General features: G+C 56.1%; 2 protein-coding genes across 3 annotated transcripts; both read left to right on the top strand.

The window, feature by feature from the left end:
* The first annotated feature begins 1170 nt into the window (after positions 1 to 1170).
* On the top strand, positions 1171 to 19623 carry MLLT6 (MLLT6, PHD finger containing). 2 transcript variants are annotated; one of them, XM_064733449.1, is made up of 20 exons: positions 1171 to 1657; positions 3937 to 4016; positions 4916 to 4970; positions 5551 to 5660; positions 6346 to 6449; positions 6838 to 6931; positions 7502 to 7606; positions 7784 to 7882; positions 9250 to 9424; positions 9660 to 10250; positions 10555 to 10733; positions 11129 to 11246; positions 13812 to 13878; positions 14243 to 14385; positions 14634 to 14822; positions 14981 to 15069; positions 15394 to 15731; positions 16150 to 16258; positions 17658 to 17975; positions 18251 to 19623. In XM_064733449.1, the coding sequence occupies exons 1-20, from the start codon at positions 1549 to 1551 to the stop codon at positions 18293 to 18295; spliced, it is 3117 nt and encodes a 1038-aa protein (XP_064589519.1). In that variant the 5' UTR covers positions 1171 to 1548; the 3' UTR covers positions 18296 to 19623. The 2 variants fall into 2 exon arrangements, with proteins under 2 accessions (XP_064589519.1, XP_064589518.1); XM_064733448.1 differs by having other exon boundaries at positions 7499 to 7606.
* A 2746-nt stretch (positions 19624 to 22369) lies between these two features.
* On the top strand, positions 22370 to 23822 carry CISD3 (CDGSH iron sulfur domain 3). Its single transcript, XM_064733657.1, has 2 exons — positions 22370 to 22659; positions 23048 to 23822. Exons 1-2 carry the CDS (start codon positions 22447 to 22449, stop codon positions 23225 to 23227), a joined length of 393 nt encoding a protein of 130 aa, XP_064589727.1. The 5' UTR covers positions 22370 to 22446; the 3' UTR covers positions 23228 to 23822.
* The last annotated feature ends 133 nt before the right edge of the window (positions 23823 to 23955 follow it).

The raw sequence follows: 23955 nt of genomic DNA, 5'->3' as shown, positions 1-23955 counted from the left end.
GGGTGAATCCCAAATCTTCAGGATACAAAGGCCAGAATTTCTTACACACAAAAGATAAAAGGAAAAGGGGGGAAAGGGGGGGAAAAAGGGGGGAAATCCTTGGAAAAAAGGGAGTTCAGGCTGAGTGAATTCCTGCCCCTGCATGGCTTTTCAGGGATTGGGATAAAGGGAAAATCGTGGGTGGAATGCTTGAGGGGTGCTCAAAAAATCAGAATTTTTGGGCTTGGGTTGAAAGAAATCGCATGATGGGCCAGGCTGAGATTCCAAAGTTTTTTGGGATGAGGAAAAGGAGGCTCAGTATGTTATTTATGTTGGAAATGTTAAAATTATAGAATATTCAGAGCAGGAAGGATGAATGGTGGGAAAACCCTATAACTCCTCAGGAATTGTGGCTGATTTGGGATTGGAGTGTTTGGGGGAGAATGTTGTGCCAGGAAATCCATCCCAAAACTCTCCCGGAGTATAAGGGGTGGGGGGATAAAAGAGCCCAGAAAAGAAATTCCAAATATTTAGGATCTTTTCACTCATTTCCAGCATGTGTAATTCCCTAAATAAATATTCCCAATATTTCAGGATAATTTCTCTCTACTCCTTTCGTACAGGTGCTATCCCCTCAATGAATATTCTCAGTATTTCAAGATCCTTTCTCTTCACTCATTCCCTGCTCACACAATCCCATAAATAAATATTCCCGATATTCCAGGATAATTTCCCTGCTTTCCCGCTGATTCCCACCGCCCCTCCTGCCTCTCACAAACCTCCAAGGGGGGAAGGAACATTTTTCTTCTTCCCAAGGCGCCAAGGGGTTAAATCCCTTTTCTAGAGGAGTCTCGGGCCAGGACAGCCGGTGGCGCTGGCGGACCCGGGATCCGGGAATTTCGGGATAATGGGATTTACGGAGCTCTGCCGGCTCATCCCTGCGGAGCGCTCCATCGGGAACGCATCCTCAGCGTGATGCCAGCCAGGCACAGGAGGCTGGAGGGGCAAAATACCCCAAAATCCTCATCCCAAAGCGTTGGGGAATGGTTCAAAAAATCCCAAAATATCACCCGCTCGCAAACCCGCCCGCCCGGCCGCGCCGAGATCCGTGAACCGCAAATTTTACCGGAACGTGCGGGCGGCGCCGCCATGATTGTACCGGGGGGGGGGGGGGGCGGGGACACGGGGGCAAACTGGGGGGGACTGGGACAAACTGGGGGCGATGGGGACGAACCGGGGGGGACGGGGACAAGACGGGGGACCGGGATAAACGGGGGGGACGGGAATAAACGGGAGGGGAACGAGCAGAAAGAGGGGGACAGGCAGAAAGGGAGGGGGGGACCTGCGTGGTGCGGGGCCACATCCGCCACCCCCCGCTGTCCCCGCGCTGTCCCCCGGTGCCTTCGTCAGCGCCTCGCCCCGCCCGCTCTTGCGGCTTCTCTCTGTCCCCGCTGTCCCCCCCGGCGGTCCCCCCGGGAGAGGCGGGGAGGGGGCAGCACGGAGGAGGAGGAGGAGGAGGAGGAGGAGCGCGCAGAGGGAGGCGGGGGGGCAGGAAACCCTCCTGGAAGTATGAAGGAGATGGTGGGAGGCTGCTGTGTGTGTTCCGACGAGCGCGGCTGGGCGGAGAACCCGCTCGTCTACTGCGACGGCCACGGCTGCAATGTGGCCGTGCACCAAGGTGAGCCGGGCACGGCCCCCCCGAGCCCCTCCCCGAGCCCCTCGAAACCCCCCGGGGACGGGGCGGGGTGAGAATGGGGGCGGCGGCGGCGGCGGCGGGGGGGGGCGCGCTTTGTTTTAGCGCTATTGTTCCAAATAACGGTGTCGCCGCCGAGGTGGCGCGGCCGCGGAGGGGGGGACACGGCGGGGACACGGCCGGGGAGGAGTTGGGGCAGCAGCGGAGCCCCCCCGGGGGTGGCGAGCGGGGGGATTTCTCCGCTGCCCCCCCCGGTTTAGTGGGGAGGGGAAGGAGGGGAAGAGGCGCAGCCGCCCCCAGCCCGGCCCGAGGGTGCTGGGGGGCGCGGGGAAGAACCGGAGGGGGCGGCGGGGCCCGGAGCTGCCTCCTGCGAGGGTAGGGAGGGAGGAAGGCAGCCTCCCTCCTCCTCCTCCTCCGCCTCCTCCGCCCGCTGCTCCCGGCGACACGGGCGATTTGCATTTTAAATGACTCCGAGCCCGCCCCCAGCGCTCGGTAGCGGGCCCGGAAAGTTTGTCCTCGGCTCGGTGAACAAAACAAATCCGGATTAAAATCGGTATTCGAGGCAGCGGAGGAGTGGCGATCCCTGCTCGGTTTGTTTGGAATGCGCCCAGGGTTCCGGGCTGCTCGGGCCGCGCTGTTTTCCCGGCTGATGTTATCCCGTTCCTGTCCTGGTTGTTGTTGACCTGTTGTCCCGGTTGTTGTTTTCGCCTGTCAATTTCCCAGTTGTCGTTTTATCCCATCAATTTCCCAGTTGTTGTTTTTTCCCATCAATATCCCGGTTGTTGTTTGCCCATCCCTGTCCCGGTTGTTGTTTTTATCCCGTTCCTGTCCCGGTGCATCTCCAGCTCCTTCTGCTCGCTCTCGTCCATTCCCTGTGCTCGGTTCTGGTTCTGTCCCTGGGTCCGGCTCCGTCCCCGTGTCCAGCCCTGTCCCTGTCCCTGCGTCCGGCCCTGTCTGTGATCCTGTGTCCAGAACAGCTTCAGAGGGTCAGGAACAGTTGGAGAGAGGCAAGAGCTGTTCCAGAGTCTTAGGAAGAGTTTTGGATTTTCCAAACCAGATCCAGAGGGGCAGGAACAGGTTCAGATTTTCAAGAACAGCGCCAGAGCATCAGGAAGAGTTTCAGATTTTCAAGAAGAGTTCCAGAAGCACAGGAGGAACTTCAGGGGGTCAGGAACAGTTTTTAGGGGTCAGGAGCAGTTCCAGAGTGTCGGGTTGAGTTCCAAATATTCAATAACAGCTTTTAAGGGTCAGGAACAGTATCAGATTTTCAAAAACAGTTTCAGATCATCAAGAAGAGTTTCAGATTTTCAAGAAAAGTTTCAGATTTTCAAGAAGAGTTTCAGAAGTGCAGGACCAGCTCCAGAGGGTCAGGAAAAGTCTCTGAGCCTGGTTTGAGTCTCAGTCTGTGCATGTGGGAAGTTCAAGGAGTTTATTTGGGGTTTTTGGGGGCCCTGCAGGATGTGGTGATTCCCCTTTTGGAGCCCAGCCCAGCCCCTGTGGCTTTGGGGAGGTTTTTATTCCCCAAATAACTCAAACCCCAAAAAGGAACCCTGGGGACTCAGAGAAAAACAGGGAAGGAAACAGGAAATAAACAGTGAGAAAAAAGAGGAAAAAACAGGGATAAATGGTAAAAAACAGGGACAAAGCAGGGGAAAATGGGGAAATCAGGGGAAAATGGGGTAAAACTGGGAAGAGAAGTGGGAAGTAAACAGGGAGAGTGAAATTCCCGGGAAGCCCCGGGTCCATCTTTAGCCCAGGCTGAGAGCCAAGAACGAGCTCAGCTGGAGCCAGTAGGGGCTGCCAGGGGAAAACAGGGAAAAACAAGGGGAAAAGGCAGAATATGAGCTGAAAATAAAAATTATTAATGGCGTTAACTTCTTTATAGAGCTCTTGTTTTCCATCACATAGTTCCGTGAATATCCTGAATTTTTAATGAAAAGTTGTGTCCCAAAGAGGAGAAAATCCCCAAAACTAGGGGAAAAAAAGGTCAAAAATGAGCAAAAAATACAATTTATAAATGCTCTTAATCCTTTTTAGGGGCCTCCATTTACCACTCATGGTTTCCTCAATATTTTACATTTTTATTTTATTTTGTTTATTTTGCTTTTTTTTCTCTCAAGATTTCTTGGTGCTGAGCTAGTTTTTCTCCCTGATTTTCCTCCTGTTTATTTCAAGCCTGCTCCAAACATTTTTAAACCCCCAAGAAATTAGAAATGAATGGATTTAAAATTGTTTAATTTGGGTTTTTTTGCCTTTTCCCCCAGCTTGTTATGGAATTGTCCAGGTTCCCACCGGCCCCTGGTTCTGCCGGAAATGTGAATCCCAGGAAAGAGCCGCCCGAGTGGTGAGTAGGGAAAAATAATGGATGGAGTTCTCCAAGATTTTTGGGTGTGGGGCCTTTTTAAAAATTCAAAAACCCCCAAAAAGAAATCACAGGAGAGATTTTCCTACACCAGATTTTGGGGCACCCCAAAAACAACCCCACACCTCTCAGCCTGGATTTGGGGTGACACCAAACTCAACCACGACCATACAACCAAAACTTCTCCCGAAAACCGGAGGGAAAAAACCTCATGAGAGGCGGAAGGAAGGAGCAGAGAGAGATAAAAACTCAATTTCTTTTTTACTCTGAGTTGCTGCTTTCGGTTTTGCTCCTCAACCACAGCCCCTAAAACTGGCCCTAAAAAAGCCCCAAAAGCAAAACTTTGCCCTAGACATTTAAATCAAATTTTTAGGGCTTTTTTTGAGGTTTTTGTTCCCCATAACCGCCTCAGTCCTCATTCCCACAGTCCTTTTCTGCAGCAGCTCCTTTTTGAGGCAAAAATAGGGATTTTCTGGTCCTAAACTTGGAATTAAATGGATGAAATTTGAATTTCATTGATTAATTTTTATTCAATTTGAATTTTATAGATTTATTTTGAATTTTATAGATTAAATTTTATTTAATTTGAATTTTATTGATGAAATTTGCATTTTTGGGATTAAATGTCAATTTTATTGATGAATTTTCAATTTTATCAATTGAATTTGATTAAATTTCAATTTTATCCATGAAATTTGAATTTTATTGATGAAATTTCTTTGTCATCAATTAAACCTAATTAAACCTGATGGAATCTGAATTTTATAGCTGAAATCTGACAAATTTTATTTATTAAATTTAAATTTTATCAATTACAGCTGATGAAATTTGAATTTTATCAATGAAATCGGGTGAATTTTGGTGGTTTTTCTCCCTTTCAGAGGTGCGAGCTGTGTCCCCACAAGGATGGAGCCCTGAAGCGCACGGACAATGGGGGTGAGCCATGGAATTCCCACCTGGAAAATCCCAAAATCCACCCTCCCCCTTTTGCCCACAAAATTCCCTTTTTGGAGCCTCCACCAAAGGAGGTGGTTTTTTCCCTGCCTGAGCTTGGATTGGAGTCAAAATGAGGCCAAAATTGTGGGATTTTGGGGTTGATCCCACAGGAATTTCCCATCTGTGGGATCACGGTGGGATCCAGGCCCCATCCCAGAGGATTTTCCATGCGGGATTTTCCTGCAGGTTTTTGGGGATGGAATTTTTGAGATGGAGTTTTTTATGGAGACAGAGGTTTTTTGGGACGGGAATTTTTGGGATGGAGGTTTTTTAGGCACAGAAGCTTTTAAGGATTGAGATTTTCTGGGGGGGTGAAGAATTTTTGGGTTCCATGCCAAAATAGAGGCTATTTTGGCATGGAACTTTTTTTAGGATGGAGGATATTTTTTGCAACAGAGATGTTTTTGACGTGTAGTTTGATTGACATGGGGGTTTTTGGAGGCAGAATATTTTTCTGGCATGGAATTTTTTTTGGGGGGGGGTTCTCGGACTGAATTCCCATTTTCCCTTCCTTTTCCAGGCTGGGCCCACGTGGTGTGTGCCCTATACATCCCCGAGGTGCAGTTTGCCAACGTGCTCACCATGGAGCCCATCGTGCTCCAGTACGTCCCCCACGACCGCTTCAACAAGGTAAAATCTGGGATTTTGGGATTTTGGGATCATCCCGTCTCCCCACGGTTCCTTCCCGGATTATCCTGACCCCACAGCTGCTCAGATTCCATTAAAAACCAAGGAAATCCCTGGCTTTGCTAAGAAATTTTTGGTCTTCCCCATCTATCTTCCCCAAATTGATGGAATTTGAGGAATTTCTTTGTGGAACGATGGGAACCAGTTGGATCCATGGAATTCGCTGTTGGATCCTCCGTATTTTTGGGGAGAAAATGGGAATTTCAGGAATTTCTTGGTGGGACGACTTGAGCCAACTGAATCTATGGAATTCTGTGTTGGATCCTCCATATTTTGATGGGTTTTGGGGGAGAAAATGGGAATTTGAGGAATTTCATGGTGGAACAACTGGAACCAAAGGAATCCATGGAATTCCATGTTGATTCCGATGGGACGGTTGGGATTTTGGGGAAAAAGGAGAAGTTTTGTGTATCCCACCGGGGAGTATCCTGGAATTTTCATAGAAATCCCTCAAAATTTCCTCGATGCCCCAGAAATTTGTTGACAGGAGTGGAAGGTGGGAAAGACTGGAACTCACCAAGCTTCAAAACCCTTCCCGACCCAACACATTCCATGACATTTGGGAATCCCTGGAGGCTTTTCCTCTTGGAAAATGTGGTTTTTTCCCCTTTTTTTTCCCCCTTTCCAGACCTGCTACATCTGCGAGGAGCAAGGGCGGGAGAGCAAGGCGGCCTCGGGGGCCTGCATGGCCTGCAACCGTCACGGCTGCCGCCAGGCCTTCCATGTCACCTGGTGAGATCCCCGGGAATTCCCTCTGGAATGTGCCCCCAGCTGCTCCTTCTCTGCCCTGGCTCGGGGGGCTCGTTCCCTCAGGGTTGTGGAGTTTGGGGTTGATGCCCCCCATGGGGTTATTTAGGACTGGAATTGCCCCTTCTTCCTCCTCACCCAGGAGATTTTTCTAGGTTTTTCCAGGAAGTTCCCAAAGTTCAGGAATTCCATTGGAACCTGTGGAATCTGATGGATTTTCCTTTTTTTTTTTTCCCCTGCTGATTTTTCTTTTTTTTTCCTCCATTTTCCTGCTGATTTTCTCGAGTTTCCCCTGTTTTCCTACCAATTTTCCCATTTTTTCCCTGTTTTCCCTCTGATTGTCCTGGATTTTCCCTGTTTTTCCTGGGATCAGTGCACAGATGGCCGGGCTCCTGTGTGAGGAGGAGGTGCTGGAGGTCGACAATGTCAAATACTGCGGCTACTGCAAATACCACTTCAACAAAATGGTGAGATCCAGGAATTCCAGGGATTCTGGAAGTTCCCAGTTATCTGGAGAACTTTTATTTATTCAGGGAATTTCATTTGTTTTGGGAATTTCATTTCTTGAGGACATTTTTTATTTATTTTGGAAATTTTCATGTATTTCAGGATTTTTTATTTTATTTGGTGGGTTTGATTTATTTAGGGAATTTTATTTATTTGGAGAACTTTTATTTATTAAAAAAAAATTAATTTATTTTTCTTGCCCTTTTCTCTCTTCTCCTTTTCAATCTTTTTTCATCCTTTTTCATCTTCTTCCCCCTTTTCCTTCTTTTTTTCCCCTTTCCTTCTTTTCTTTCCCCTTTCCCCCTCTTTTTTCTCTTTTTTCTCTTTTTTCTCTTTTTTCCCATTTTCCATCTTTCCTTTCTCCTTTTCCCTCTTTCTTCCTCTTCCCCCTTTTTTTCCCTTTTTCCTCATTTTCCCCCTTTTCCCTCTATTTTTTCCCCTTTCCCCTCTTTCCTTTACCCTTTCCCTCGGGTTTTTTTCCTGTTTTCCCCCCCCTTTTTCCCCATTTTCCTCCTGTTTTCCCCCAGAAGACCTCGCGCCATTCCGGGACCAGCTCCTTTCTCCCGGGCAGGAGGAGCCGCTCAGCATCCCCAGCCCAGGAAAAGCACCTGTCCCACCACGAGCGGCCAAAAAAGGTGAGAAAATCCCCAAAACTCCCCAAATCCCCTAAATTGACAGGATTTGTTTATGGGATCAGGTGCTGGAAAACTGCTGGAATGGGGATTTATTAAAATTTCTTTATGGGATCTGTCACTGCCCTTCCCAGTGTTGGGAATTCTGGCATTCCAGAAGTTCCTGTTTTTTTTTTCCAGAGCCGCAAGGACAAGGAGAGGCCGAAGCAGAAGCACAAAAAGCGGCCGGATTCCCCCAACAGCCTCCCCCCAGCACCTGTGGCCATGGCTGCTGAGAAGGTACTGGGGAAAATCCCCCAGGAAACTGGGAAAAGGGGCAGGAAAATCCACCCAGAAAATCCAGCCAAAAAATCGGGGAAAGGAGCAGGAAAATCCACCCAGAAAATAGGGAAGGCCAGGAAAATGCACCCAAAAACCCAGGGAAAAGGGACAGGAAAGTCCACCTAGAAAACTGGGAAAAGGGCAGGAAAATCCACCCAATAAAAACAGGGAAAAGGGGCAGGAAATTCCACCCCGAAAACTGGGAAAAGGGCATTCTCACCAGGCCATTCCCACCCCCAGGCCCCTCTCCCCTTCCCTTCCTGAGGAAAAATCAGGACAATTTCTCCTGCTGAGCCCATAAATCCAGGACGGTTTAATTCCCGCATCTGGGGCTGGCAGGAGAAAATCCCAATTCTCTCTCCCCGGAATTCCCCTGTTCTCATCCCTTCAAATTCCGGGCACATCTGGCGCCTGCAGCTGTCGAGGGATTAACTCCAGGGATGGACTTGGATCCCAGGATTCATCCCAAAGAGGGCTCGGTCAGCGTCAGGGATGTCAGGAAGGTCCCACATTTTGGGCTAACCCATAATTACAGGAATATTTTTAATTTTGGTTGTAATGTTACCTAAAATGGGTGACTTTGGAGTCCTTGGGTCTGGATTTGAAGGGAATTGGGATTTGAGGGATCTGGGTTTGGGTTCATCCCTCTTTCCCCCCGGCTGAATTCCCATAATTCTCCCTCTCATCCCAAAATTCTGGATTTCCTGGCATCTGCCCAGGTTCTTCACCCTCCTGTCTCCCCTGGCTCCTGCAGCTCAGCTGGAATTTGGGAACATCTGGTGTTGCTCCAACCCCTGGGAATATTCCCAGCCAGAGCTTTGGGATGGCTGCAGGGATCCCAGGGCATCTCCTGTCCCATGCCAAGGATGAGGAAATTCCCCCAGGGAATCTCTGATCCCACCCCATTCCCAAGGAAATCCCCCAGGTGGGATGGGAGTGGTGGGAGCAGCACACCTGAGGCAGGAATCTGAAATCCCCAATGGAACTGGGAGGTTTCCAAAATCCGGAGGTTTTTGGAGCTGGAGACTCCGCTCCCTTCCCCCTTTAATCCCCTGTGGTTTCCTGGGATGAGCCCAATCCCTGGGATGGAATTCTCGGTGCCACTGAGCAGCAGGAGATGTCCCAAAGTCCCTTTTGTGCCAGGAGCGACCCGAACTGAGTAGCCCTGGGTGGGCAGAGGGGGCAATTCCCACTTCAGAGGGGGGAAATTGTGGAAATCAGGAAATTTGGGGAAAATGGGAAAATCAGGGAAATAGGGAAAAAAGGAGCCCCGGCTGCAGCCAGCTCTGGTCCCTGGGGTCACCCCAGTGTCTGTCCCCTCCCAGGGCTCCAGCAGCCACCACGAGGCCACCAAGGAGAGCTCAGAGGTGGCCAGGGCAGAGGCCAAGGGCAGGAAATCCTCGAGCCACGGCAGCAGCCACAAGGGCAAGAAGATGGGAAGTGGGAAAAGCTCCGCAGGCTTTGGATCTGCCCCAGCTGGAGGAACCTTCCAGACGGCCGGTGAGGGGCAGGAGGAGGAGGAGGGAGAGGAAGGAGAAGAAAGGAGAGAGGGGAGGGAGGAAGAGGGGAGGGATGGAGAAAAGGAGAGGGATGGAGGAGGAAGAAGAAGAGAGTGATGAAGTACAGGGAGGCAAGGGATGAAGGAGAAAACCAGAGGGATGAGGGAGAAGGGAGGAGAGCAATGAAGCACCAGGACCCCTCCCCAGCCCCTCGGGCTGACCCCATGTGTCCCCAGGCTCCTCCTGCAGCCTGCCCGGCTCCCAGGACTTCGCGCCCTTCCCCAAGCTGGAGCAGGAGGATGAGAAGTTCCGCAAGGCCACCAGCTCCAGCTCCTCCTCGCATTGCTCGCCACTCTCTGAGGGCCCCAAGGCCGACGTCTTCGAGCAGAAGGTCATCTTCTCCGGCTTCGGCTCTATCATGCGCTTCTCCACCTCAGCCGTGGGCCAGCCCCGAGCCCGCGACGCCTCACCCGTGGACTACAAAGCCTCCAGCACCCTTGGTGGCCCCGCGGGTGGCACGGGTGGCACGGCTGGCGCCGCCGGGAGCGGCCACAAGCGGATGCCGTCGCTGGGCTCCGAGGAGGGAGAGGTGCTCAAGGAGAAGAAGCACAAGGGCAGCAAGAAGAACAAGCATGGCCCTGGCAGGCCCAAGGCGGGCAAAGGCAAAGAGGTTTTGGGGGCCCAGCTGGCTGGGTCCACCTCCACCTCCTCCTCTCCCTTCTCCGGGGGATCCCTCGTCAGCTCTAGCATCGGGAATTCTTCCCGGAGCTTCAGCCACCCCGGGAGTCTGCCCAGCCTCAGCATGGAGTCGCCACTGCTGGGCTCAGGTGGGTCCCCCCTTGAGGGATTCAGGTGTGCTCAGATCCCTTTTCCCACCTTTTCCAGAATTTTCCAGTGCGTTTAGCCATGTCCAGACCTGCCTGCACAGGGTTCTGTCTCCTGAATCTATAAAAATCCACATCCTCTTCCTTCACCCTGGAACCTCCCTTGGATCAGCTTCCCAAAAGTTGAGGAATCTCCTCTCCCTTGGGAGAGGCCATATCAAAAGGAATCTCTCCCTGGGAAGAGGCGGGATCAGAATGGATCTCTCCCTGGGGATTAGCAGGATAAACTGGAATCTGTGTCCTGCAGGGATCTACACGAGCAACAAGGACCCAATCCCGCTGGGCGCGGCGCTGCGGGCGGTGTGCAGCACGCCGCTGCCCTCGGGGCTGCTCCCGCACCAGGGCGGCGCCGCCCTGCCCCAGCTCAGCCGGTCGCCCTTCGCCAGCTCCATCCCCGCCTCCTCCTCCGCCGGATCCACCACACAGGTGAGGCCTGGGACGGGCCGGGGCTCGGGACTGGGGGCACGCGGGAATGGTGACAGTCAGGATTGGGAACAGTCAGGATTGGGGACAGTCGGGAATGGGAACACTCAGGATTGGTAAATTTGGGATTGGGAATAATCGGGAATGGGGACAGTTGGGAATGGGAATGCTCAGGACAGGGAACACTTGGGAATGGGAACAATTGGGACAGGGAACACTCAGGATTGGGAACACTTCCACTGGGAAGAGCAATTGGATCCACACCATTCCCAGGGCTCCTGGCTCCCAGCCAGCTCTCAGAATGTGCCAAGCCTCTCACCAGACTTCCAGCAGATATTTTTAACATGGGAGCTGGGAAGAGCTGCAATAACGAGGATATTTTCCTGCTTCCCGTGCAGGTGTTTTCCCTGGCGGGTTCCACCTTCAGCCTTCCTTCCTCGCACATTTTTGGGAGCCCGCTGACGTCCGGGCTGTCCCTGAACCCCCTCCTCAGCCAGCCGGAGAGCAGCCGGGCAGGTATGTGAACTCCCAGGTATGTCCGGATTGGCATTCCTGAGGGCTCTCCCACCAGGACAGGACAGGACAGGACAGGAGGCCGCCGCTGCATTCCCAGCTTTTCCAGCTGCTGTCCCTCAAGGTGACAGCCAGGGCTGCCGTGGGGGGACAGGGATGGTGTCTTTGCCAACTGCACCTCGGGCGTGTCCCTGGAGAATGGGTGTCCCTGGATCATGGGTGCCCCCTGAAAAATGGGTGTCCCTGGAGAATGAATGTCCATGGATAACAAGTGTCCCTGGAAAATGGGTGTCCCTGGATCATGAGTGTCCCTGGATGATAATGGCTGTCCCAGGATAATTGGATGTCCCTGGATAATGAGTGGCCCTGGATGATGATGGGTGACCCTGGAGAATGGATATCCCTGGAGAATGGATATCTCTGGAAAATGGATGTCTCAGGAGAGTGAATGTCCATGAACAATAGGTGGCCCTGGAGAATTGGGTGGCCCTGGATAATGAGTGTCCCTAGATAATGATGCATGTCCCAGGATAACTGGGTGGCCCAGGAGAATGGATATCCCTGGATAATTGGATGTTCCAGGAGAATGAATATCCCTGGATAACGAGTGACCCTGGACAATGAATGTCCCTGGAGAATTGGGTGCTCCTGGGGAATGCGTGCCCGTGGTTTGCGTTGGGTTAAAGATGGGCAGGGACACCTCCCTTTACCCCAGGGTGCTCCAAGCTGGCGTGGGACACTTGCAGGGATGGATCAGCCACAGTTTCTCTGGGAATTCCATCCCCACCCTCACCGGGAGGAATTCCTTCCCAAAACCCCATCTATCGCTGCTCTATTCCAGTATAAACCCATTCCCTATGTCCTATCCATCCCTCCCTTGTCCCAAACCCCTCTCCAGCTCTCCTGGAGCCAATTCCAGCACTGGAAGCTGCTCCAGGATCCTGCACTGGGAGATTCTGGCAACATCCAGGAATTATGGATATAACATGGATTATTCCTGCCTGGAAGAATGTCTCAGTAGGACATTCCCAAAGAGCCAGGATCCCCTAGCCCTGTCTGGAGGAGCTGCCCAGCCCCAGCTGGGTTTGGTCATTCCCAGCAGCAGCAGGAAATCCCTGCTCTGGATATCCTGTTAGGAATCCCGGCATTCCCTGCAGGAGATTTCCCAGATTCCTGCCCGTGGGAATGTGTGGGAAAGTAGAGGAGGAGCAGGGAGGCAGCTGAGGTTGGAGCCACCACATCTGACAGGGCCCAGGGAAAAAGGGAGTGAGCATTCCAGGGATGGGAAGATAAATATGGGATTTATCCTGGATTACCCTTGGAATGGCAGATATCCTGCACATGTGCACAGCAGCCCCATCCCAGATTTCCTGGGGCACAGGGATGGCTCTGGAGGAAGGTTCTGGATGCCAAAGCTGAGCTGGGCACTGCTGAGGGCACAGCTCAGATCCTGGGGGCAGTTTTGGGATCCTCCCAAAAAGGGCATGGAGGGACTGGAGCATGGCCAGGGAAGGGTTTGAAGTGCCAGGAGTGGCTGAGGGAGCTGGGAATGTTTATCCTGGAGAAAAGGAGGGTCAGGAGAGACCTTCTGGATCACCACAAGTCCCTGACAGGAGGAGACAGCCATGGAGGCTGGGGTCTCCTCCCAGGGAATGGGGACAGAAGGAGAGGGAATGGCCTCAGGCTGGGCCAGGGGAGGTTTAGGTTGGATATTGGGGAAATTTCCTCATGGGAAGGGTGGTCAGGCATTGGAACAAGTCCCCGTCCCTGGAAGTGTTCCAAACTGCGTGGATGTGGCACTTGGGAACAGGCTGAGTGGGAATAGGACTGGGCTGGGTTAATGATTGCCCTCCTGACCTTGGAGGGCTTTTCCAACCCGAACCATTCCATGATTCCCTTGAAGCTCCTTAGGGAGCCCTTGGAAACCTCCAGGAACCCGGGCCGGCTCTGGGGGAAGGATCCTCAGTCCCGGCTGACATTAAAGCTCTGCTCCAACCTGATTCTGTCACTCCCTGGAGACTGACAGCCGATCCACTGGGATTACCGCATCCAGCCGGGGCCGGGGGCCGGGGGCAGGGCCTGGCACGGGATTTGTCCCTCCTTCCCTCCCTGCGGCCCCGTCCCCCGGCGGCTCCGGCAAAACCGGCTCCAGGCTTTGCAGAGCTCCGCCTGGCCGGGCGCAGAGCGGCGCCGGGGTGACCTTGCCGGGGTGACCGTCCCGACCGTGCCGAGGTGCCAGGCGGTGCCAGCGGCTCCTCCCCGGGGGAGGCGCCGGCGGGGCCGCCCTGCGCAGCGTGGGGCCGGCGCTGCTCGGTGCGGTGCTGCCCGGGGCCGCTCGGTGCTGCCCAGGGCTGCTCGGTGAGGCTTGGTACCCTTGGTGCTGCTCGGTGCTGCTCGGTGCGGTTCGCTGCGGTTCGCTGCAGTTCGGTACTTCCCGGGACTGCTGGGTTCTGGTGCCGCTTGGCACCACTCGGTGCCCCCCAGCGGGCACTCACCGGGCACACACCGAGCACTCACCGGGCACCGGGCGCCGCTGACCCCGGGCCCTCTGTCCCTGTCCCCGCGCAGAGCCCGACCTGGAGGACTGCGGCTTCGGCTGCCGAGGGACGTCCCCGCAGGAGAGCCTGTCCTCCATGTGAGTGTCCCTGGGGACAGCGGGGACAGGACATAGCCTGGGGGGGACTGAAACAGCTCCTGCCCCGCTCCTTGGGGTGTGGGATGGGATGGGATGGGACGGGACGGGACGGGGCGGGACGGGACGGGCTGGGATGGGATGGGATGGGATGGGATGGGATGGGATGGGATGGGATGGGATGGGATGGGATGGGATGGGATGGGATGGGATGGGAGGACCCGGAGGGCTGCGGCCACTCAGCGCCAGGCAGAGGAGCCATGGGAGCAGGGAATGGAACAAGAATGGAGCGGGAATTCAGTAGGAATGGAGCCGGGATAGAGCCGGTAGTGGAGCAGGGTCCCCCTGACGCCCCCGGCCCCCCCAGGTCCCCCATCAGCAGCCTGCCGACCCTCTTCGACCAGACCGTGTCGTGCAGCAGCAGCGGGCAGCTGGACAATGTCCCGCAGGCCACCCCCAACATCGAGCAACTCCTGGAGAAGCAGGGCAACGGCGAGGCCGGGGTGAACAGTGAGTGCGGCGGGGCAGCTCCCGGGGCTCTCGGGGTGGGAGCCGCTGGTATTTTGGGGTTGTGCCCGTGGGCAGCGGAGCAGGGCGTCGACAAAGGCCCAGTGTGTGCCAGGGGGAAGAGGGGGTGCAGCGCTGTGGGGCCGGTCCCTCCCGCTCTGGGGTTTGACTGGGAATTCTGTGATCCCCTTTCCTCTTTCCTCCCTTCCCTCTCCTCCATTTGTTCCTGCCCTCCCTCCGTCCCCCCGCAGTTGTGGAGATGCTGAAGGCACTGCACTCGCTGCAGAAGGAGAACCAGCGGCTGCAGGAGCAGATCATGACGCTGACAGCCAAGAAGGAGCGGCTGCAGCTGCTCAATGTCCAGCTGTCTGTCCCCTTCCCCGTAGTCACCAGCAGCAACGGCCCGGGCAGCCAGTCCCAGTACATCCTGCCCGCCAATGGTGAGGGCACCAGGGCTGAGGGCACCGGAGCTGAGGGCACCCAGGGACGTGTCCCTGTGCCCCGGGGGTGGCCGAAGGGTCACAGTGGGCAGGATCTGTCCCACCGCCACCTCAGGGTCCAGCCCTGACTCTGCTGCCTTGCCCCTCTCCCCTCCCAGTCTGCGGCGGTGACTCCCTGAGCATCAGCAAGAGCCCCCCGTGCAAGAATAGCTTCGGCATCGAGAACTCGCTCTCCACGTCCTCCGAGGTACAGCTGCCCCTGCGGGCACCGGCGGCCGGGCAGGGCCTCGGGCAGGGGCAGCACAGCAGCCCCAGGGCTCGGTAGCCAGCTGGTAAATCCTGCTAGCCCAGGCTCAGAGATCAGGTTCTCCATGCAGCGGATAGAGTAGCTGAGAGCTGGAGCGCCAGGTGAGAGCGCTTCCAGGTGATCCTGGACATCCAGCAGGGCTCTGGGACCCCTCTGAGTTCTGGGACCCCTCGTACTCGAGCCACCCGAGCTCCCCCCTTCCAACCCCGAGCTGCCCCGGGGCAGTCGCCCCAGCCCGATGCTCTGTGTCCGTTTCTCCCCCAGGACCCTCACTCGGGCTGTCCCAGCAGGAGCAGCTCCTCCCTGTCCTTCCACAGCACCCCCCCGCCCCTGCCCATGCTGCAGCCCAGCCCCGCCTCGCTGCCGCTGCCCGGGGCGCAGCAGGTGAACGGCCTGGCCAGGGCGGCGGGCGGGGGGCTGGCCGGAGCCTCGGGGGGCAGCCACGGCCTCTCGGCGGTGCCCATGGTGGACGGCCTGCTGGGCAGTCTGGCCGGAGCCCAGCAGATGCCGCTCAACGGGATCCTGGGGAGCCTGAACGGAGCGCAGCCCGCCCCGCCTCCGAGCGCGGCCCCGGCCCTGCAGCTCTCCACCAGCCTGAGCAGGTGAGGACGGGCGGCGCTGCCCTCTGCAGCCCAGCTCAGCGCCGGGGAGGGAGGGAGGGAGCGGTTCTGGCCGCGCTGGCCGCTCTGGAGAGCTGTCCCCAAGCCTGGCTTGGGGAGCCTGGCTTAGTGCCCAGTGTTCACCAGCCATTGTGTCCATAGGGAGAGGACCAACAGGAATTTTAGCAGCCACTAAATTGGACCCCTGGTCCTTCACAAGCTGCAGAATTATCCATGTATCCCTGGTGAATTTACCTGCACGTGTTCCCGCAGAGAGCTGGAGAGCTCAACCAAGGCGTTTCCCAGCTCTTGCCAAATGTTGCTTCTCACAAATACGATCCTCCCTCACTCCTGCACCTGGGATGCTGCTGGGCATGGAAGGAAATCTTTTCAGCTGCTGTGTCTCTCTGTGTTCCCACAGCGTGGCGAGCCTGAGCCCCCTGACGGAGCAGCAGCGGCACGTCCTGCAGCAGCACGAGCAGCAGCTGCAGCAGCTGCAGCAGCTCCTGACTTCCCAGCCGCTTAACCCGGTAAGGGACGGAGGGGAGGCTAGTGGTGCTGGGAAAAACTCAGAACAGAGAGGAAAATCTGAAATTAAAACTGGAGGTTCTCTCCTGTCCTTGAATCCTCTGAGCCTTTTGAGTCTGAACCCGCTATGGACTGGGTGAGGGAATTCAGAGCTGGTTTGGGAATTTAGGATAAGGAAGCATCCCAAATCCTGAGGATCAAAGCTCCAGGCTAGGGGTGTGGCAGCTCCCAGGGAGGGGAGGTGGGATTTGGGCTCTTTTTATACCAAAGGAAAGAAGTTTAATCTGAGTTTGCCACATCCTGAGGGGGTGAGAAGGTGGGAGCTCCGGGAAATCGAGAAGGGGAAACTGGGAGAGCCGTTCCCCCCTGGAGATGCATCCCAGGATGCAAATCCTGCTGGATCCCAGGCTGGCCCCGGGCTCCCAGGTTTCCTGGGCCAACAGGAGAGGCAGAACATGCCAAGGACCCTGCTGGGGGCTAGAGAGAGAGATAAAACCTGAATTGTTTCAATCCCAGGCAGCTCAGCCGTGTGTGAACACATCCACACAGAGACCTGGAGGTGCCCAGGGGGCTCCACAGCTGGCTCAGGGTTTTGGGGTCACTGAAAGGCCCCCAAAAGCTGACTGCTCTGGGGTTCTTGGCTCCCTGCCTGCACCCCCTGTCCCGGGAATGGAGATGGAGAGGTGGCAACAGGTCCCTGAGGTGGCAAACCCCAGCCCCTGGCCTTGCAGAGACCTCGGCGCTGTCCCCACCCTGCCTGGGGTGACACGGGAGTGCCACCAGCGCTATCACCAGGGCTGGGCTGTGCCCATTCCACCCAGGAGCCCAGCCTGCTGCTCTGGATGCATTTCTGGGTCAGGCTATTTTTATATCCCAGGAAAAGCCAATTTCCGAGGGCAGCTGATATCACCGTGTCACCCACGGGGACAGGACAATGGCAGCTCCAGCTGCCACGAGGGTCGATGGTTGCCATAGTGATTCCTGTGGTCTTCCCGGATTTCAGGGAGGTTTTCCTGGATTTCAGGGCATTGCTTGGGATGCAGGTGAGCTCTGAGCCTGCTTCCCCTGGGTCCCGCTCACCTGGAATTCAGGAAGGAATTCAGAGCCAGTTTGGGATTTCGGGATGGTGAATTCCACAGATTTGAAATTGCTGCATTGATGGGTTGGAATTGTAGAGGATTTGTGTCAGAGCACTCTGTCTCCACTGTGTCCTCTCTGTCCCTGCTCTGTCCCTGCTCTGTCCCCACTCTGTGCCCGCTCTGTCCCTGCTCTATCACTGCTCTGTCCCCGCTCTATCCCTGCTCTGTTGCTGCTCTATCCCCGCCCGTTCTGTCCCCACTCTGTCCCCGCGCTATCCCCGCTCTGTCCCTGCTCTGAGCCGTGTCCCGGCTGTTCCCGCAGGAGCAGCAGGCGCTCGTGTTCCAGATGATGCAGCAGATCCAGCAGAAGCGGGAGCTGCAGCGGCTGCAGATGTCGGGCTCGTCCCAGCTGTCCCTGCTGGCTGCCACCTCGGCCCCGCTGCACCCCAGCCCCAGCGCGCTGCTGACCTCGGCCGCGCCCAGCGGGAGCTCCCTGCTGGCCTCGCTGTCCCCGCAGCAGCTGAACCCCGGCGGGGCCCTGCTGGCCCCCCAGGCCACCCCCCCGCTGGGCTCGGGGCCGGCCATGGCCCCCAACCCCTTCCTGAGCCTGCAGCCTGACGGCAGCGCCCCGAAAGGAACGGTGGGTAGGGGGCTGGCATGGGCTGAGGCTGGGGACAGGCTGGGACAGGGTGGGGACAGTGTGGGGATAGTCTGGGGACAGCCCTGGGAACAGCATGGGAACAGCTGGGGAAGGATGCAATTCCTTCCTCCTCCAGTCCCTGACCCTCAACCCCTGTCCCTCAGTCCCTGTCCCCTTGCCCTGATTCCTGTCCCTGCAATTCCTTCCTCCCCCAGTCCCCATCCTGCCAGTCCATGTCCCCTCTGATCCAGCCGTGTCCCCGTTTGTTCCCACAGCCCCTGGGTGACAAGGGCGCTCCCCTGGCGCAGGACAAGGGCTAGGAGCCCGCCGGCCCCGAGCCCGCAGCCAATCCTCTCCCGGGGACCGCGGCTTCCCCGCAGCACCAGCAGAGCCCGGAGCTCCAGAAATGGCCCAGGAGGAGCCTCGGGAGCCACAGCGGCTGTCATCACCCCAGTGCCACCAGGAGTGAAAGTGGGGTCACCTGTCCCCTGCTCCCTGTGCTGGAGGGGACTCCAGTGGATCCTGCCAGGAGCGTGGGAAGCACCCACGGTACCAGAGACCCCCCAGAGCCTCGGGGAAGGACATGGTGGCACCTGGAGGTGCCCAAGAATAGGACTCAATGTGGCACTGCCAGGGAAGGATGTGGTGGCACCTGGAGGTGTCCAAGGATGTGCACTGCTGGAGAAGGGACATGGTGGCACCTGGCAATGTCCCAAGAGCCAACACTGGATGTTGCACTGCTGGGCAAGGATGTGATGTCACCTGGCGGTGTCCAAGGATGTGGCCCTGGATGTGGCACTGCCAAGAGAGGACGTGGTGGCCATGCCCAGGTGGGGACATCCAGATGAATTCCCAAGCTGAGGTTTCCCTGCTTTTCCCACTGGGCTTTGCTTCAGCTGGAAGATGATCCAGCCTGGAAAGACAGATGGATGAGGATGGACAGAGGTGGGAAGGAGGTGGCACCACCTGGGAGGATGTTGTCACCTGTGCCAGCTGCCGGAGGGGCGGGGCTGTCCTTCCCTCCTGGAATTCCCAAAGGCCAACATCTCAGCTGGGGCCACAGCTGGAATTGTCCAAGGTCAGGAGCTCCTGGACCTGGGAGAGGATTCCTGGACCAGAGTTTGGAGATGAAAATCTTTGTGGGGAGGAGAATCCCAAATGCGGTCCCTGCGTTTTCCCACCCACCACAAATCATTCCCACAAAACCACGTTCTTCCACTGGTCCTGGGAAGAGGGATCTCCAAGGAATGGGACAGTGACCACAGTCCTGAGCCTGAGATGGCAGAAGTTCCATTGTTCTCCACCTTTTGACCTTGATTCCATCTCCAGCCTGGAATATCCACTGGGGGTCGGCTTCCTCTGAGCTGGGATGGATAGGTGGAAGGAAGGAAGGAAGGAAGGAAGGAAGGAAGGAAGGAAGGAAGGAAGGAAGGAAGGAAGGAAGGAAGGAAGGAAGGAAGGAAGGAAGGAAGGACAGTTAGAGCAGTTCTGGGAAGGGGAACACCAACACCAAATGCACCAATGCCCCTTCCCTCATCCCTAGTAAATCCAGGGCTCCTGGGAATGCTCCAGCTGACGGAAACTCCTTTGGGAGAGCCCCAAATCCCAAATTTTTGGACCTTCATGCATGTTTAGCACATCCCCACTGCCCTTCCTGCTTTGCACTATTCCTGTTATCAGCAGTGGGGCTGCGCTGATGGTGCTGGCAAAGCTCGCCCCCGGCGAAATCCTCCACTGAATTTCCTTTTTTAAACGTTTATTTTATTTTATTTGTTTTTTTCTCTAAGATTCACACCACAAGGGTTGTCTTAAAAAAGAAAAACAAACAAACAAAAAAAAAACAGAGAAAAAAATAATACCAAACCCTTTCTGCTCCCAGCTTGGAGCTCTGAACAGGACAGAGCTGCTGGCTGCTCAGAAATAGAAATATATATTAAATATATAATGGGATTTATCTATCCAGAGGTTATAACAAGCTTTGGAAGCTGTTGGGGAGCCCCATCCTTTGGGATCCCCGTCCCTAAACCTGCTCCGGCACAATTTCCTTCTTGCACTTTGAAATTCCTTTGGATTTTTCTCTTTTTCCCCCCACCCAGAGCTGGGTCATTCCCCTTTCCTTGGCACCCCTGGAGGTGCCACCCAAAATCCTCCTGGCATGGGGACACCCCTGGCACAGGGACACCCCTGGCACGGGGACCCCAGGTCCCCTCCACCTCCCTCCTGAGGAGCCTCGGGCTTGGCAGTGATGGTGAAAGCAAATTTAGTCACAAACTGGGGCTAAAATGTGGAATTTTGGGGCTGTCCCCTAGCCTGTTTTGGTGTGGGGTAGCTGTGCCTGCCATCCGGCAGATCCTCGGGATTTGGGGACAGCCAAATCCTAGCTTTGGGACAGCAGGAGGATGGGCAGGGGGCTCTGCCAGCTGGGTGTAGCCAGGAGTTGGGGTTTATTTTATTTTATTTTTTGCTTTTTATCACAAATCCCAAATCCCCGCATTGCTCTGGGATCCCAAATCCCTGGAGTGCTGCCCGCAGCCTCCAGCCCCATCTGCAGCCCCAGAAACCCCAAAGTTGTGCCCATATGTCCCAATTCTTGCAAAATCCAGCCCCGGGAGATTAGAGATCCCTGTGAGGAGCAGGGATGGAGGGCTGGGAAGGGAATTGTTCCCCCAGGACACCCAAAATCCGAGTTGGGATCACCCCCGATTTCAGGTCAGTGCCCAAATCCCTGGACAAGCCCAAGGCACCAAAGGGGTCAGTGAGAGGCACTTAGGGCACATTTCCACAGAGGCTGGAAATGCTGGAATTGGCTCCTGTGGGAATGCTGGGGAGCCCAGGCTTTGGAAGAGGAAGGAAAGCTGGGAATTTGGGTTTTTTTAGGCAGGATCACAACCAGGGGAGCTGGATCCCTCTGGTTCTCCAGGAATTCCCAGAGCAGGATCCAGGAGTTCCCAGAGCTGGATCCCTCTGGCTCCCCAGGAATTCTGGGATTTGGGGATCAGAGACAGAAAGCACTTACACCTCTCCCTGTGCCCAACCTTCCAAAGGCTCTCAAACCCTGGGAATTGTCACCTCCAGCCACCCCAAATGTCCCTTGGGCAGAATGAGAAGGGGGAGCTGGGAAATTCCAGGTGAATCCCTGTGGAAAAAAAACAAAAACGGGATAACAGGGGGAAGGGAAAGGAAAAAAGGAAAAGCTAAAGATGATCTGTGTTTCAGTTGCACTGGGGTACGTTTCTTTACCCGTTTTGATGCTCTCATTTAGGATTGTTGCATGTGTCCTTTTGTGTTTTTTCTTTATTTTATTCATTTTTAGGTTGTTTGGTGGTTTTTTAATATTAAATGAAAGAGAAAAATGTGTATATTTTTGTGAATTTAAGGTAATGTAGCTAAGATATATTTTTTTCACTCTGCTTGACTGGTCTTTATTATAATAAATAATATTAATATTAATATTAATTGTGAGTTGGTTTTTAATAAGGATAAAGGGGGCAAATTTAAATGGGAATGGGAATTCCCTGCCTGGTGCTGGGAATGTGTAAAGGAATCCCAAGCCAGGGATGGTACCCAGGTAGAAATGAGTGCAAAAAGGAGGAGTTTTCCCAAAGAAACCCCAATGATTGCCCCCATTAAATCCCAAATCCTCTTGCTGTGCTGGTGAGCAGTTCCTGAATCCTCCTGTTTTCCAAGGATTTATTCTTTGGAAGCCCCAAGTCGACAGGCTTGTCCTGCCCCTGCTTTGGCTCCTTTCTTGCCCAAAATCGGGTCTGGAGCCATGGGATAAGCCACTCCCATGTCAGGATTCCGGGAATTCCCACTGGAAAAGCCACTCTCAGCCAGAATTCTGGGAATTCCCATTGAAAAAGCCCTCCCAGCCAGGATTCCGGGAATTCCCAGGGCCGAGGCTGAAGGCCCGAAGGGCTCCAGGGAGGAAACTGAGGCATGTGCTCCCGAGCCAGGTGTTCTGCCTGGGAAAGGGAGCCGCACCGGGATCCGGACAGACTGGGGATATGGGGCAGTGGGAGTGGGCACCGGGAATGGGAACTGGGACCCTGCACTGGGATTGAGATCTGGACGGGGACTGGGGCCCTGGGAGTGGGTAACAGGATTGGGCACGGGGGGACCGGGCAGCGGGACCCTGTAGTGGGATCGGGAATCGTGACTGGGACCGGGATCGGGAATCGGGATCAGCACTTGGATGGAGCAGCGGAACCGGGACCGGTGGTGGGAACGGGCACTGAGATGGAGCAGCGGGACCGGGACCGGCAACGGGGGCGGGTGACGGAGGGGGGCGGCGGTACCGAGCCCCGGGACCACTCGCCAGGAGCGGCAGCGGTACCAAGCCCGGCTCGGAACGGCCCCGCACGGAGCAGCCGCGCTCCCGCCGAGCCCGCCCGGCTCTTCCGGTGGGCCGGGAGGAGGAGGAGCCGCCGGGAAGGTCACCGGGAGCGACACCGGGACCGGCACCGGGACCATGCTGCGGCCCAGAGCAGCCGCGCTCCTTTCGCTGATGAGGGCGGCAGGGGGCGGCCGCCGGTACCGGGACCCCTCGGGGGGGGCACGGGTCCCGTCGCTCTGCTCCGCGCCCCCCCCGCAGCCGGTGATCGCCGCCAAGGAGCCGTTCCCGGTGGAGCTGCAGGCGGGGAAAACCTACGGCTGGTGCGCCTGCGGGCACAGCAAGCGCCAGGTCGGGCGAGGAGACTCGGGAGAACCGGGGGGGCCGGGAGACCCGCGGGGTGGGGGAGGGGGGTGGAAGAACTGGGGGGGTCCAGGAGAACCGGGGTGGGGGGGGGGCAGGAGAACTGGGATCCCGGGAGGTTCCAGGGGTTCCCGGGTCGGGGACTACGCGGTGGCTCCCGGGGGGCTCCGGGGGATCTGGGATTGGGAACCCCCGGAGGGCTCTGGCGGGTCCGGGGGCTCCGGGGATGGGATGGGATGGGATGGGATGGGATGGGATGGGATGGGATGGGATGGGATGGGATGGGATGGGATGGGATGGGATGGTCACAATGGCCTCGGGGGAGCATCCGCCCAGCCCCAAACCCCTCCTTGACGCCGTTCCCGTTTGTCCGCAGCCCTTCTGTGACGGTTCCCACAAGAAGGAGGCCCCGGGGCTGTCCTCGCTGCTCTTCACCCCCACCCAAACCGGCCCCGCGCTGCTCTGCGGCTGCAAACGCACCCGGAGCCCCCCGTACTGCGACGGCTCCCACCGGGAGGACGCGGTGCAGGCGGCGCCGCTGCCCCCCCGCTCCTGAGCGGGGCTCGGCAGCACCGGCAGCACCGGGATCCCCATCCCGACCTCGTCACGGCCGCACGGGGGGAAGGAGAGGCTCCAAACCCCAAGGAAATCCTGATTCTGGATCGCCGGGAGCCGTCCCGGACCCCAAATCAGCCCCTGGACAGTGGGATTGGAGGGAGGGGCCTGGAGGTGTGAGAGCCCTGGCGTGGGGCACCTGTGGGGTTTGGGATGGGGAAACCTGTGGGATTTGGGATGCAGAGGCCAATGGGATTTGGGCAGGAGAAGCCTGTGGGGTTTGAGATGAAGGGACCTGCAGGACGTAGGGTTTGGCAGGAGGCTCTGTGGGATTTGGGCTCTGTGGGATCTGTGGGATTTGGAATGGAGACACCAATGGGATTTGGCAGGAGGCTCTGTGCGGTTTGGCAGGAGGCTCTGTGGGATCTTTCAGGAGGCTCTGGGCAGCTGCCCCTTTGGTGTTTGTTCATTTCCAAAGCCAGTTTGCAAAGGTTGAACCGAAGACAAGCCCTGGAGAACAGGATTATTCCCAGGGATTGGGATCGTTCCCGGAGATTGGGATCATCACTAGGACAATAAACGTGACCTGAACACACCGAGCAGTCTGGGATGTACTGAGAGGGAAACCCGACACCAAAACGCCCCCTAACCCAAACCCAAATCATGGCCCTGCCCAACCCGGGCAGTGTCCCCGGGCCAGGCAGTGGAATGGCTGAATTCCACACAGGA

The sequence above is a fragment of the Zonotrichia leucophrys genome, chromosome 27, assembly GCF_028769735.1.
Source record: "Zonotrichia leucophrys gambelii isolate GWCS_2022_RI chromosome 27, RI_Zleu_2.0, whole genome shotgun sequence".
Taxonomy (NCBI): domain Eukaryota; kingdom Metazoa; phylum Chordata; class Aves; order Passeriformes; family Passerellidae; genus Zonotrichia; species Zonotrichia leucophrys.
Note: the sequence above shows the minus strand (reverse complement) of the source record. Positions and strands in the feature narration are given on the sequence as shown.

What these genes read in the sequence shown, in the direction of transcription:
- MLLT6 (XM_064733448.1), top strand. Translation starts at nt 1,549, where the DNA reads ATGAAGGAGATGGTGGGAGGCTGCTGTGTGTGTTCCGACGAGCGCGGC. An exon ending in CCCACGACCGCTTCAACAAG is followed by an intron (nt 5,661 to 6,345) that starts GTAAAATCTGGG and finishes CCCCCTTTCCAG; the next exon opens with ACCTGCTACATCTGCGAGGA. An exon ending in AGGAACCTTCCAGACGGCCG is followed by an intron (nt 9,425 to 9,659) that starts GTGAGGGGCAGG and finishes ATGTGTCCCCAG; the next exon opens with GCTCCTCCTGCAGCCTGCCC.
- CISD3 (XM_064733657.1), top strand. Translation starts at nt 22,447, where the DNA reads ATGCTGCGGCCCAGAGCAGCCGCGCTCCTTTCGCTGATGAGGGCGGCA. An exon ending in GCGGGCACAGCAAGCGCCAG is followed by an intron (nt 22,660 to 23,047) that starts GTCGGGCGAGGA and finishes GTTTGTCCGCAG; the next exon opens with CCCTTCTGTGACGGTTCCCA.